General features: G+C 40.1%; 1 protein-coding gene across 1 annotated transcript; it reads right to left on the reverse strand.

Moving 5' to 3' along the window:
* Positions 1–3559: 3559 nt before the first annotated feature.
* Positions 3560–13145, reverse strand: LOC130514442 (myosin heavy chain, fast skeletal muscle-like). Its single transcript, XM_057014024.1, has 40 exons — positions 13093–13145; positions 12777–12996; positions 12500–12643; positions 12247–12403; positions 12140–12167; positions 11951–12059; positions 11771–11863; positions 11634–11697; positions 11421–11519; positions 11195–11298; positions 10983–11121; positions 10776–10894; positions 10538–10687; positions 10284–10454; positions 9909–10212; positions 9749–9825; positions 9580–9667; positions 9369–9486; positions 9162–9285; positions 8936–9072; positions 8564–8819; positions 8235–8477; positions 7979–8155; positions 7736–7881; positions 7550–7640; positions 7066–7455; positions 6836–6962; positions 6641–6759; positions 6338–6534; positions 6077–6260; positions 5807–5972; positions 5547–5671; positions 5151–5459; positions 4869–5072; positions 4654–4779; positions 4371–4541; positions 4184–4288; positions 3989–4084; positions 3768–3899; positions 3560–3650 (listed from the first exon to the last, which is right to left on the reverse strand). Exons 2-40 carry the CDS (start codon positions 12978–12980, stop codon positions 3630–3632), a joined length of 5814 nt encoding a protein of 1937 aa, XP_056870004.1. The 5' UTR covers positions 12981–12996; positions 13093–13145; the 3' UTR covers positions 3560–3629.
* Positions 13146–13908: the final 763 nt, after the last annotated feature.

Here is a 13908-nt window from a genome sequence, read left to right on the forward strand (position 1 = left end):
TCAGGTCTGTTTTCAAACCTTTAATTGAGTAGTAGGGGTATCTATTATTTTATAGAATTTACCTCCACTGATGCAAAAAGAAAGTCCTTGATAACCTGTTTATCAAAATGCAACAAAACAAGTATTTAAAACAACAGCTTTCCATTGGGAAATTTAGTACAAAATGCTTACAGATAAAGTAAGATAATTTAAAACAACAGAGGATGATTACCAAGATACCAGATAACACATTCATCAGTGTAAAAATACCATGCTATAGAAACAGATGTATACACTCACCCGTCTATGATGCCAACCAGTTAGACTGGAAGTCCAGAGCTGCTGCTTTTATATACAGCCAGTCGTGCCACCTCAGCATGAGTGCTCTCCTCAGTTTGGTCAGGAATGCTAGACACCATGTTGGGTGCTAATGATATGTCCATAGAAATGTTACAGCCTATGTAGATGAATAAGAAGTGGCAAATTTGTATGTTATAGTTAATGTTTTTTTTATAGCTTTATTTGAGTAATTATACTACAGTACAACATTATCTAAGAAGTACTAGTTCCCCGATGTTTAACAAAATGAGCACTTAAAATTTGAAAAGACAGCCATACAGTGTAAACATAATCGTAAATATAATTCTAAACACTTTTATTTGTTCATACCAGCATTGTTGCTATGCAATACATATGTAGAATTGTCATAGCATACTGAATATGCTTATGCTGCAATATTATCATTGCTGAAAATCTACAGTCAGTTACAATTGGCAAAATTATCAGATTGATGAATTCTATAATAGGCTTATTAAAACTGTGAATATGAGGATTTTCTGTGAAGTGGCCAGTTAGTGTGCAGCATCGATGCTGGCTTGGGTGATTCAGGTTTTGTTGTTTTAAAATTATTGAAATCAAGATCAGTTTTCATACGTTCTGGCAAGCGTGTGTGTTGTATTCATTTTGATATCACAGCTTAAGAGTTTTACATTTGTTGAAGCATTTAAATGCCTGGTATATAGTTACAACCCAGGAAAGATACAGACTAACTTTCCATAAATGCTGGGCAAGTATTAGATATCCTCTTGGAGTGAAATATTAAATTTAAGGGGGATTGCCAGCTCAGATCATTTAACACCAGAGATATACAGTATTTTCCCAATAGAAAATACTAACATGAGATATAAATCTGGGGGGTTGGACTGAAATATTTGAAAGACTCACTAAACAAGTGGTTAATTCAGTGGAATTCATTAAAACTGAGATTTAGCTCCAAGAATAAATATCATCTCTAAATTTTACAGCAGCTTAACTCAATATTGGCAATCTTACCATTGGATCACGAGGTCAAAAATAAATCCAAATGGGCACCATCCAAGGGAGCAGTGGTTCTTATTTGGCATATGAGATGGATATATTTATAGGACACATTAAGATATGTTGTCAACAACATTTGTCAGGTTTAAAGAGATTAATGTAATAAATTTAATCTCTTTTGGGTCGCATATATCAAAAGTAACGTGTGGGTTCCCAAGGGAAAGCATTGCAAAGAATTTTAGGTCTGTATTTTTTGTTATTTTTGACTTGCCTCCAGACGTATTGAATTTCAAAAGAAGTGCTGAGCTGCACACAGCATTAAGCAGGAGTCACAACCAAAACAGGAAAATGATCGACTCGTTCAAATCGTTCTTAACCAAAGGATGATTAAAGTCTGGCAGCATGTGGGAAGCTCTGGTCCTTTCTGACTTGTGCAACATCATCATTGAAATTAGTTTTGAGCCATATATAAGGAATAAAGTCAGAATAAAGTAATAAATGCAAATATTTCCAACCACAAACACAAAGATACATGTAGCAAAATCATGATTAATTAATGTCTGGTCTCATCCTTTGGTCTATTTTCAGGTCTATCTGGCTTAAAATACCTAAAACTGTTGATGTGAATTTTTTACATGCTGACTTTGATATATTAATGTCCTACTATCCAAGTACCCTGCATCAAGTCCAGCACCCATTTAAATAACAGGAAGGCAGTCTCTCTGCCAGTTTGCTCTCTGCCTTACACTTAACTGGCTTCCATTTCTCCCAGGGGACAAGCCACAAGTGTTTCTTAGGAACTTATTTTGTTTCCTGTACATTACCCACAAGGAAAGTAGTCCACTAATATCAGTGTGCTGCCAGGCCTCCAGACAGCTTAGAGACTGGTACCCAGTCAGTAGCCAGTCAGTGGGCCAGACTCAGCAAATAGTACCCAGGTGGATGTTCAGACCAGTTACAATTCAAGCTCTAGTGCTCATGTTGATTCTTATAACTTGAGGGTGGCTGGTTCAAATCTGTTCTGTTACTGGTCATGGGCTGGTATATCACTGATCAAGGCACCCGATCCCCATTGCAGAGATCAAATTCACTATCCCTAATTGGTGAATGTGTGCACATATTTTGTTTTTTTTCTCTTCTGTATGTGTGACTTGTGTGAAAGGATTATGTCTATGAAAGGTTTTCACACACAGCAGTTTCAAAAGGATTGCCAAACATCCATGAGCAAATGTCAAATAAGCCTTGACTTTTGTAACATAGTGTTTCTGTATAAGCTTTTGTGTGCTTTTTAATTGGACCAAAAAATAGTAAATACTAAGTGTATTTCAAATATGAGCTAAATCCAATTATTTCAATAATCTTTTTATGCCTATTTCAACATAATATGGGTATGGATACTGTGTGAGATATATAAGATGCTATGAGGGGATCAAGATATTTTATTCAATGACTGCCCACATTTTCAATTATGGCAAAGGCTTGGGCTGCTAGCTTTACCAAAATTAGAAAGACATCTCAAGGACTGGCCTCATGTATCAGTGCACATAAACTGATGTCAGAGCTTTATAGAGTACATCTATGTAGATTAGAAGTGCTTAAGCAGTAACACATCCCAATGCCAGTACTGGTCTGTATTACTGGGTTGCCTAATAGTTTTTCATTACAGCTTTAATGTTACCTGAAGGGGGACTATTATCAGGTTTTTTGGACTATCTATGTAGACATTAAAACATTTAAAATCAACCAACTAAAATTAGTTTTTTTAATGATGAATTTTGTGTTGAACTGGTCAGCTGTTGAGTTGTTCCACATACATGGTGGTGCCATGTGCTTTGAAACGTAAGCAGATCTTAAACTTGACATTTATGGTATACACACAGTATTCCCAAGAGGGATAAGTGATATACGCTGATTAAAATAGGAAAGGCATCTGCAGGTCAGTGGTCATTTCGCTAGACACATACACTCGAGTAGAGCCTCCAGTAACTCCAGTCTAAAGGTCTAATGTCTCCATGCTAGTTTAATCAACTTTAAAGCCCTTTCAGTCTCTGTTTCTCTATATTTTTCTCCCAAATGTACAGGTCACAACTTGATCAGAAGCAGATATAAGATGTTAATGATTTTTTTAAAAGATGTTAAAATAAAATAGTCAAAGGACATGCGTTAACTTTTGGACATAACTGAAACTATCAGTGTAACTTGGGTGAATTTAGCTTGTTTAAATATATTAGGGCACAAAACAAATGACAACCATTCGAGAAAATTTATGAGATATTTTTATTAATTTCTGATAGAAGGTGGATCATGTTTCATGAATTTTATCTTCTTGCATTTTACTCAGCAGACTCACTTGCCTTTTAAAAAAGAGAAAAGATAATAATCAAGCCTTGTACCCTATGCATGACGACTAGAACAGAAAAATGTTTGGTTTGTGTTGGCATGAAAATAGTCTGAAATGTGTTAAAACGTACCTTCCCCACATCACGGCTCTTGACTCTCAGCTTGTTGACCTGAGACTCAGCAATGTCAGCACGCTCCTGAGCTTCCTCCATCTCATGCTGAACCTTCCTCAGCCTGGACATGTGAGTGTTGGCCTGCTCCTCCTGTGAGGGGGTGGAAGAGGAAGTCAAGAATGCTATTATATACGGTATTCTAAATTAAGGAGATGGTCACAAAAGTGTTGTTGACTCACAGCCTCCTCAGCTTGTCTCTTGTAAGCTTTCACTTTAAGCTGCAGTTTATCCACCAGATCCTGAAGTCTGATGACATTCTTCTTGTCCTCCTCAGTCTATAGAATTAAATTAATATAAAGAAGATATAAGAAATAAAAGAAAACAGAAACAAGGCACTCACAGACCAGTAACTGTAATTATTCTTTCTACTTTACCTGGTAGGTCAGCTCCTTCACTCTCCTCTCATATTTGCGGACACCTTTAACAGCATCAGCTCCACGTCTCTGCTCAGCTTCAACCTCAGCTTCCAGCTCACGTACCTGAAAGATAATTAATATCCTCCATCATATTTTTCTCCAGGAATATCCACACATGTGAATTATGTTGAGGGTTTATAGCTACCCTGGACTCCAGTTTCTGGAGCTGCTTCTTGCCACCTTTCATGGCAAGGCTCTCTGCTTCATCCAAGCGGTGCTGCAGGTCCTTGACAGTGACCTCCAGGTTCTTCTTCATCCTCTCTAGATGAGCACTGGTGTCCTGTTCCTTCTTCAGCTCTTCTGCCATCATAGCAGCCTGAAATTACAAACATTTCCCTTCTTTATTTAGAGTCCATGGTAGGATTAATATTCTCAGAGCATGGAAGCAAATGAGAAATGGACCATCTAAATGATAGATGGGAACTCACATCAGTGATGGCCTTTTTGGCTTTATCTTCTGCATTTCTCGCTTCCTGGATGGAATCATCTACCTCACCCTGAACCTGGACAAGGTCAGCTTCCAGCTTCTTCTTGGTGTTCAGAAGACTGGTGTTCTGAATGTTTAAAAAGTAGTCTTAGCAAGATCTTTATAAAGAATAGTTGATATAGTAGCTTCTTGAGAAGAGAATTAATGGAACCCAACCTGAGAGTGAAGCAGACCAACACGCTCGCTGGCATCAACTAACTCCTGTTCAGCCACTTTGCGTCCCCTCTCTGTCTGCTCCAGAGCAGCTCTGAGCTCCTCAATCTCAGCCATCATCAGACCATTTCTACGTTCTACCATGGCAACCTGCTCCTTCATATCTTCTTGTCCTCTCACAGCATCATCGAGGTGCAGTTGGGCATCCTGACAACAAAGACACAAGGTCAGTTTTCTTCTTGGTTAATATTTTGATCACATTAACAACAGCTGAACCAAACCAACCTTAAGCTGTCCCTGGACATTCCTCAGCTGTTTCTGGGCCTCAGCAGCCTGCCTGTTGGCATGGCTCAGCTGAATCTCCATTTCATTCAGGTCTCCTTCCATCTTCTTCTTGACTCTCAGGGCATCATTTCTGCTCCTGACCTCAGCATCAAGTGTGCTCTGCATGGAGTCGATCACTCTCTGGCTGTTCCTCTTGATCTGCTCCATCTCCTCATCCTTCTCTGCCAATTTCCTGTCAACCTCACCCTTGATCTGATTGAGCTCAAGCTGGACGCGTAGAATCTTGGCCTCTTCATGCTCTAATGTTCCCTAATATAAGGAATAAAAATGTTTAGTCATCTTTAAGAGTAGGTCTTGAACACATTTCATGACAACTGGTTTGAATCAGAATTTCACCTCAGCTTCCTCCAGTGCCGCCTGGATCTCAGACTTCTCTGTCTCAACAGTTTTCTTGGACTTCTCCAACTCATGAATACTCTTTCCAGTCTCACCAATTTGTTCAGTCAGGTCAGAGATCTCCTCTATAAAGAAATCAAAAGATAATACAACTATGACTATCAGGCAAATATTTCTGATGTCTGCCTTAAATAAAACAAATACTATAATATTTACTAGTTAAATTAATCATCATCACATTGGAAAGATGCTTCACATACGCTGCAGGTTCTTGTTTTCTCTCTTCATGGTTTCCAGATGATCCAGAGCTTCCTCATAAGAGTTCTTCATCTTGAAGAGTTCAGTGCTGAGAGAACGAGCCTCCTTCTGAGCTCCTTCCAGCTCTGCCTGACCCTCCTCGTACTTCTGCTTCCATTCTGCCAGGACCTGAAGGAATGCCCAGCAAACTCTTGATTTGGTCCATGGTTTTTATGATTTTACATTGTGGTTTTGTATATAATCCTGATCAATCAATGTTTAAATTGTTTTACCTTGTCAAAGTTCCTCTGCTTCTTGTCAAGGTTGGCAGCCAGAGAATTAGCTCTCTCCACATCAATCATGAGGTCTTCCACCTCACCCTGCAGTCTCTGCTTGGTCTTCTCCAGAGAGGCACACTTTGAGTTCACAGCCTCAATGGATTCCTCAGCGTCCTGCAGACGCTGGGCCAGCTTCTTCCTGAAGTGAACAATAATGTGATTACCTGAAATAAAAGTAGGGAACACTGAATTACATTGAAGGATTAGACGGTTTACTTGGCTTCCTCCAGCTCTTCAGTACGCTGAATAGCATCCGTCTCGTACTTGGTTCTCCACTGAGCCACCTCACTGTTGGCCTTGGACATTGCTCTCTGCAGTTCAGCCTTGGCTTCCTGCTCCTCCTCGTACTGCTCTCTGAGCAGATCACAGTCATGGCGTGCTGACTGAACACCGTGGGCCAGGGCGTTCTTGGCCTGTTGAGGAGAACAATGCAGTTCGGGAATAGTTGTAGTTTAGGCCAAAACTATCAGAAAATACATGAAATAAAAATGTAAATTCATTAATTGTTGAAAATCATACCTTGACTTCCTCCTCAACGTGTCTCTTAAGTTCCTCAATCTGTTGAGTGAAAGCTTGTTTGCCTCTGGTCAACTGGGAAACAAGAGCTTCTTTCTCTTCAAGCTGGCGACCAAACTCACCTGGATAATGGAAGGTTCACTTTGCAGTTAGTTCATATAGTTCAAATAGCACAACTGTACTGGAGAGGTCACTCACCATTCTCTGTCTGCAGTCTGGCCCTTTGTGCATTAATATCATTCAGCTGACGAACATTTTCATCGTTTTTGGATTTGAGTTCACTCAACTGATCCTCGAGTGTTCTGCACATTTTCTCCAAGTTCCCCTATAAACACATAGGGAAATTCTGTCGGGCACTTTTCAGCAACTTCAGATGTTACAATTTTCTCAGAATGATGCCAAACATAATTATAGGATCAGTCACTTACCTTTGATTTAGCAACAGCCTCCATGTTGCTGGACAGGTCATCGATCTCCATCTTGTATTCGCTCTTTTCTTTCTCCAGCTTCTGTTTGACACGCTGCAGGTTGTCAATCTGCTCTCCCAACTCTGCAACGCTGTCAGCCTGCTTCTTACGGAGGGCTGCTGCAGTAGCTTCATGCTGCAGGGTGGACTCTTCAAGATCACGACGCAGCTTCTGGAACTCAGCCTCACGCTTCTTGCTCATCTCAATCTGAGCAGCTGTTGCTCCACCAGCTTCTTCAAGCCTCTCACTGATCTCCTCAAGCTCCCGGGAGAGGTCAGCTCTCTGCTTCTCAACCTTGGCCCGAGCAGCTCTCTCAGCCTCAATCTCCTCCTCCAGCTCCTCAATACGAGCCTACAGATTTGATGACAGTCAAAAAGGATTTGAGTGGGAGCTATAGTCATTAATTCAGACATTAACATTTAATTGATAAACATTAAAACTTGACCTGGAGCTCCTTGATCTTCTTCTGAAGTTGAGCACCAAGAGACTGTTCATCCTCAATCTTGCTGAGCAGCTGGCTGATCTCAAAGTCCCTCCTGAATGAGAACAGTTTCATTTTTATGGTTATTGTTGTCAATGAGGAAAAGCAGTGTGCTAGAAATACCATTATGATTGTAAGACAAACCCTTACTTCTTGATTTTCTCATCAGATTGCTGTTTGTCATTCTCCAGATCCATTATGGACTCCTGGGCCAGTTTCAGGTCTCCCTCCAATTTTCTCTTGGCTCTCTCAAGGTCCATGCGGAGCTTCTTCTCTTGCTCCAGTGATCCCTCAAGCTTTCAGGTGACATTTAATGTTTATTATTTGAATATTTTTATGTTGAAAACACCCAGTATGCTCTAAAAGAGGTGCATTATTCAGTCATTTTCTTACATCATCCACTTGCTGTTCCAGCTTTGTCTTGGCCTTGGTCAGAGTGTTGACTTTGTCTTCCTCTGCCTGGAGGTCATCCAGTGTTTGCTGGTGGCTCTCCTGGAGAGCTTTCTTCTCCTTGGTTAACTTGGCGATAGACTCATCTTGAGATGCCATCTCCTCTGTCAGGTTTTTCACCTACAGTGATTCATTATTTTCAACTAGTGTTTCCTTTTTCCTAAAAACGGTATAATTTATTGCTTAAAGTAATTGGAACCTTGTTTTCTGTAGCATGTTTCTCCTTCTCCACTTTAGCCAAGGTGAGCTCCAGGTCATCGATGTCTTTCTTTAGCTCAGAGCATTCATCCTCCAGCTTCCTCTTCTTGGCTGTCAGTTCAGCATTCATCTCTTCTTCATCTTCCAGTCTCTCAGTTGTCTCTTTGAGTTTGGCCTCCAGCTGGATCTTACTCTTGATGAGTCCCTCACATCTCTCCTCAGCATCAGAAAGGTTATCAACTTCCTAGTATAGAACAAGTGAGATAATTTAGAGTACAGCTGGTATCAGTTTATTGAGGGTTTCCAGTGCTGTGGTGTGCTGTGACTTACTGATGCGACTTGCAGTTGCAGGTCGTTCTTTTCCTGCAGAAGGGAAACCATTTTCTCCTCCAGTTCTTTCTTCTTGGCCAGGGCAGTAGCCAGGTCAGATTGCATTTTCTCATAATTGTCTTTCATCTGAGCCAGTTCCTTCTCAGTCTCAGCGCTCTTCAGAAGAGGCTTGATCTTAAAGTAGAGTTTCAGCCATGGCCAGTTCTTGACATTCATGAATGAGCGGACATTGTACTGGATGGTGAAGAGCGATTCTCTATAAAATAAACACCAAAATATAACTTCTGTTTCAATATACAAATGCAATTATGTAATATCTTATGTGCTAGTTTGTTATGAATGAGGACCGTGTAAAGTTTCTATTAATCCTACCTCCTCTCCATCATCTTAACAAACTCCTTCCTCATGAGATATCCTCTGCAGAGGGCCTGAGTCATTGTCACCAGCTCAGCCAGTTTCTCATCTCTCATCTCCTCCAGGGTACCCAGCAGACCAGCTTTGAAGAACACCTGTGAATCCAGTGAAATGAAACCAGTCTTCAGCACACATGGAAACAAAACAACTCTTTCTATTCTTGCTGCTGTATTCTAAACTGCACCTTAGTGTGTCCAAACTTGTACTGGGTGTGATCCACATCAATAGAGCCCAGAAGCTTCTCTGAAGCTTTCTTGTTGTCAATAAACTGTCCCTCGGGAATGACACTGGCATTCAATACTTTGTATCTACAAGAGAATGCAGGTACGACAGTTCAGTCATCAAATTACAGATAATATAATATGTTCAACTGATTCTACTAAGATATCACCTCTGCTTGAAGTCACCATAGAGAATTCTGCTGGGGAATCCTTTCCTGCAGATTCTGATGCCTTCCAGGACACCATTACACCTCAGCTGGTGGATGACCAAGAAGTTCTCCATCAGACCTAATGGGAGAAATCCATGGAGTTATTCGGAATCAATTTTACATAATAATTTAAATAATAGAGTAACATACAAAAGCTGCGCTGGCTTCTTACCTGGGGTCTTGGACTCATTGGGAATCAAGCAGCGGACAAAATGAGGATGAGTGCTTTTTAAATTTGTCATCAGCTTGGCCAAGTTCTCCTGTGGATCAACACAAAAAGATTAATTTTCTGGCAGACTAGGAGTTGTCATTATTTAATCACAAATTCTGAAAAAACATACTCTAAAGAGAGCAGACACAGTCTGGAAGGAACCACCCTTCTTTTTTCCTGCCTTCTTTCCACCAGCAGCAGCAGCATCTGCATATCAAAACATTCTTTAGCTTTCATTATCATGATCAAATGTGAAGAGTTATTTCATATAAAATTATGAACATTCCTACCATCAGCACCATGTGTAGCATACAGCATGGACAAGAGCTTGTTGGAAGATTTTTGGTAGAGCTGAACAACTGAGTCATTCAGGGGGTCCTTGTTCTTATCCAGCCAGCCACTGATGTTATAGTCCACAGTGCCAGCATAATGGACCAGGGAGAAGTGAGCTTCAGCCTTGCCCTTTCCAGGCTTTGGCTTCTCAAAGGCCTTGGTCTTGCCAAGATGCTGATCATGCAGCTTGTTCTTGAATGTTGTGTCAGAGGCCTTGGGGAACATGCACTCCTCTTCCAGGATGGAGAAGATGCCCATTGGCTGTGAAGAATTTATTTCATGAGAATTTCTATGGTATATACAGACATCACAATATCAGAGTGATCTTTTACCTTCTCAATAAGCTCAATGCAGGCAGCCAAATCCATACCAAAGTCAATAAATTCCCACTCAATGCCTTCCTTCTTGTACTCCTCTTGCTCCAGGACAAACATGGTGTGGTTGAAAAACTGTTGCAGTTTCTCATTGGTGAAGTTGATGCAAAGCTGCTCCAAGCTGTTGAACTGTCATTTTATGGAAGGACTGTTGTTAATTGCCCTATAAAAAAGGCTGAAGATCATGTGTCCAAATACAACTGATAACTCACATCGAAGATCTCAAATCCAGCTATATCCAACACTCCAATGAAGTATGACCTTGACTGCTTTGTGTCCAGCATCTCATTGATACGGATGACCATCCACAAGAACATCTTCTCATAGATAGACTTACACAGAGCACTGACAGCATTGTTGACCTGACAATAGGGACGTTGAGTATATGTCAGCCACTATAATTCTTTAACGTGCATCTAGCTCTTCAATGATGTGATTCTTCTTCCTTACCTGTGGGACGGTCTGACCTTTGGTCACCATCTCATTACCAACCTTGACTCTTGGGTAGCACAAACATTTCAGCATATCAGCTGAGTTCAGGCCCAATAAGTAGGCGATTTTATCAGCCACTGGGTGGAAACACATCCAATACATATTCACCTTCCATTATATAAAACAATTGTTAAGTATAAGAATTTGCATTATTGTAGTCATTACCCTCAGTGCCATCAGGTTCAGCCTGCTCCTCACGCTGCTTCTGCTTGAACTTCATGGTACCATGATGCATCACAGCTCCAGTCAGCTTGTAGATGTTTATCTTTTCATCAGCAGTGAAGCCCAGGATGTCAATAGCAGTCTGAGTCACACAGGAAATACATTTATAGATTCTTTATGGAGGAACAAAAACACCAAAAAAAGTGTCTCCTTACATCTGTAGCAATGAACTCCTCCACATCATCAATGCTTTTGACAGTGATCTCACCCTGACTGATCATTGGGTAGTCATAGGGGTTAGTTGTGATGAGGAGAGCCTCTGAAAGATAGGCAATTACATTATATATCAATTATATATATCATTTAATTTTAGCTTTTCCTATTATTTTGTTGTTGAGCTAAAAATATCTAAAAGGATCTTAAAAGGATCTAAAACTGTACCCAGCAGTTCAGGCTTATGTCCGGTCATCAGCTGATAGAAGATATGGTAGCTCCTCTCAGCAGACAACTGGAAGGTGACACGTGACTTCTCCAGCAGATCTAAAAGGAGAGGAAAAACATTTATGTCATACATGTTATATTATTGTGTAATTGTCTACACTTACAATCATGATATGACATTATAGGCCAGATGAATATTGAGATGACACATACATGTTTCAATATCAGCTGAAGCCAGCTTGCCAGAAGTCCCAAAGTGGATTCTGATGAATTTACCCTAAACAGTCACACCATTTATGTAATTTTTGGTAGTCCAATAGCAAAGAAAGATTGGTACTTTCATCACTTACAAAGCGTGAGGAGTTGTCATTTCTCACAGTCTTGGCATTACCATAGGCCTCCAGCAGAGGGTTGGCTGCAACGATTTGGTCCTCAAGAGAACCCTGGAAAAGAAAAGAGTTTTGACATTAGTTAATAAACCAAATTGGCTTCTCTCTAATGATCACATTTTAATAAACAAACCACAATACCCCCATTTTGCCAGGTGTTGCCTCTTTCTTAGCTCCAAGAGCTGCAATTGTTGCAAAGTACTGGATGACACGTTTGGTGTTCACAGTCTTTCCGGCACCAGATTCTCCACTGGGTAGAACAGAAAGGATTGGAAGATTCATCCTAATATTCACAACTATAGATTTTTACAAAGAATATTTTGTACTTACGTAATCAGGATCGACTGGTTCTCACGATCTAAAAGAAAAACGATTGTTTTAGGTATCCATTTGAATTGAATTTTTCTCAACTCCTCTCATTTCAGCTTGAATCTTACCAGTGAGCATGGCCTGATAGCCATTATCAGAGATGGAGAAGATGTGTGGTGGAGCCTCAATCCTCTTCTTTCCTCTGTATGCTGCAACACATTGAGCATCATACACAGGAAGCCACTTGTAGGGGTTCACCACGACGCAGAACAACCCAGAGTAGGTCTATAGAAAGCAAAAAGCAATACTTAAATGGCTGCCTGTTCTAAACAGATGAAAGAAAGTTTTTTTCTTAGTAGTCAAATTTAAGCAAAGACATACGTAGATCATCCATGATGCAAAACGCTCTTTGAGGTTAAACAGCACAGATGGCTCATTCAGATGGGTCATCATGGCCATGTCCTCCATTTTGTCAAACTTTGGAGGGTTCCTGGCGTGGATGTCATCCTCTTTCACAGTGACAGTCTAAATATACAACAAAAATGTAACAAGTTCATAAATATTATTTGAATGTTAGTTTCTAGATTACTTAACATGATACCCTACTATACACTGTCTAATATGGCTATGTATTCAATGAAAAAAGTAATTGGTTTACCTTTCCACCATCAGTTTCCACTGTGGCTTTGCCACCTTCTCTCTTAATGAGTTTCCCCTTTACATACATCTCATCAGTATCAATCACAAAGAAGGCTGTCTTTGCGTCAAAAGGGGCAGTTTGTGCCGCGATCCTCTCCTTTTCTGGCTTGCGGAGATAAATGGCGGCAGGGCCATACTGCTCCATCTCTGCATCTGTGCTCATCGTGGCACCTTAGTGACTAAACAGATGGAAACAAAAGATTTAGATAAATATGTGTTTGTGTGTGTGTGTGTGTGTGTGTGTGTGTGTGTGTGTGTACATGTAGTGACTTTACCTCTGCGTCTAGATGAGAATCAGTTGTAGAATCTCTTGTGAAGCCACAAGATGCTATGAAAAAAATCATGAAATCTAAGTAAAATAACTGATATCTAATTTTTATTTTCTGGCCTGAATTCTATCATTACAGACATCTGATATCTGGGAGTGTAGCCAATCCAAATGTCTTTCGCGTCAAATCTTTCACCCTAATTAATCTTTCAATTCAATTTTGTTTCAATTTCCCATCATAAGCAATGAAATAACAGGAAGGTGTGAGGAAACACAACTGTCATTATGTGTGCTTTTGGTGGAAATTCTTTCATCCCAAAGAACAGTTTCAATATCAATGTACACACTTACCTGGGTTGGAGCCTATCAGTTCAAGCAAAAGTCTGGAGCTAACTCTTTTATAGAGGGTGGGAGTGCCTGGTCAGCAGCAGGCTCTCAGTTTGGACATCACCTCTTTTCAACCTGTCGCTTTTTTCATGCCCCTGACATTTAAGGAGGTGAAATGAATAATTCCTTATTAGTACAATTTGAAAATGCATATATTTCCATGTTGTGTTCATTTGTTTACACTTTATTTGATGGTTGTCTTGGAGCTGACCATTAGTACTAATTTGAATTAAAAATGTATGCTTCCACATGGTGAAAAAAACCCACTCTTTTTCCATAAACATCCAAATATTTACCAGTAACCCAAAAATAAAGAATCTTGGTGAACTCTTATTATCTGTGACTATGATTTCCAAATAAATATTAGATTACTAGTATAAATGCACTTGTAGAATCCGGACCAAGACATGCAAATATGGTTCTGCCAAATAAACTA

The sequence above is a fragment of the Takifugu flavidus genome, chromosome 18, assembly GCF_003711565.1.
Source record: "Takifugu flavidus isolate HTHZ2018 chromosome 18, ASM371156v2, whole genome shotgun sequence".
Lineage (NCBI taxonomy): Eukaryota > Metazoa > Chordata > Actinopteri > Tetraodontiformes > Tetraodontidae > Takifugu > Takifugu flavidus.

What these genes read in the sequence shown, in the direction of transcription:
- LOC130514442 (XM_057014024.1), bottom strand. Translation starts at nt 12,980, where the DNA reads ATGAGCACAGATGCAGAGATGGAGCAGTATGGCCCTGCCGCCATTTAT. An exon ending in AGCAGAGGAACTTTGACAAG is followed by an intron (nt 5,973 to 6,076) that starts GTAAAACAATTT and finishes GCATTCCTTCAG; the next exon opens with GTCCTGGCAGAATGGAAGCA. An exon ending in CGGCACTGGAGGAAGCTGAG is followed by an intron (nt 5,460 to 5,546) that starts GTGAAATTCTGA and finishes TCCTTATATTAG; the next exon opens with GGAACATTAGAGCATGAAGA.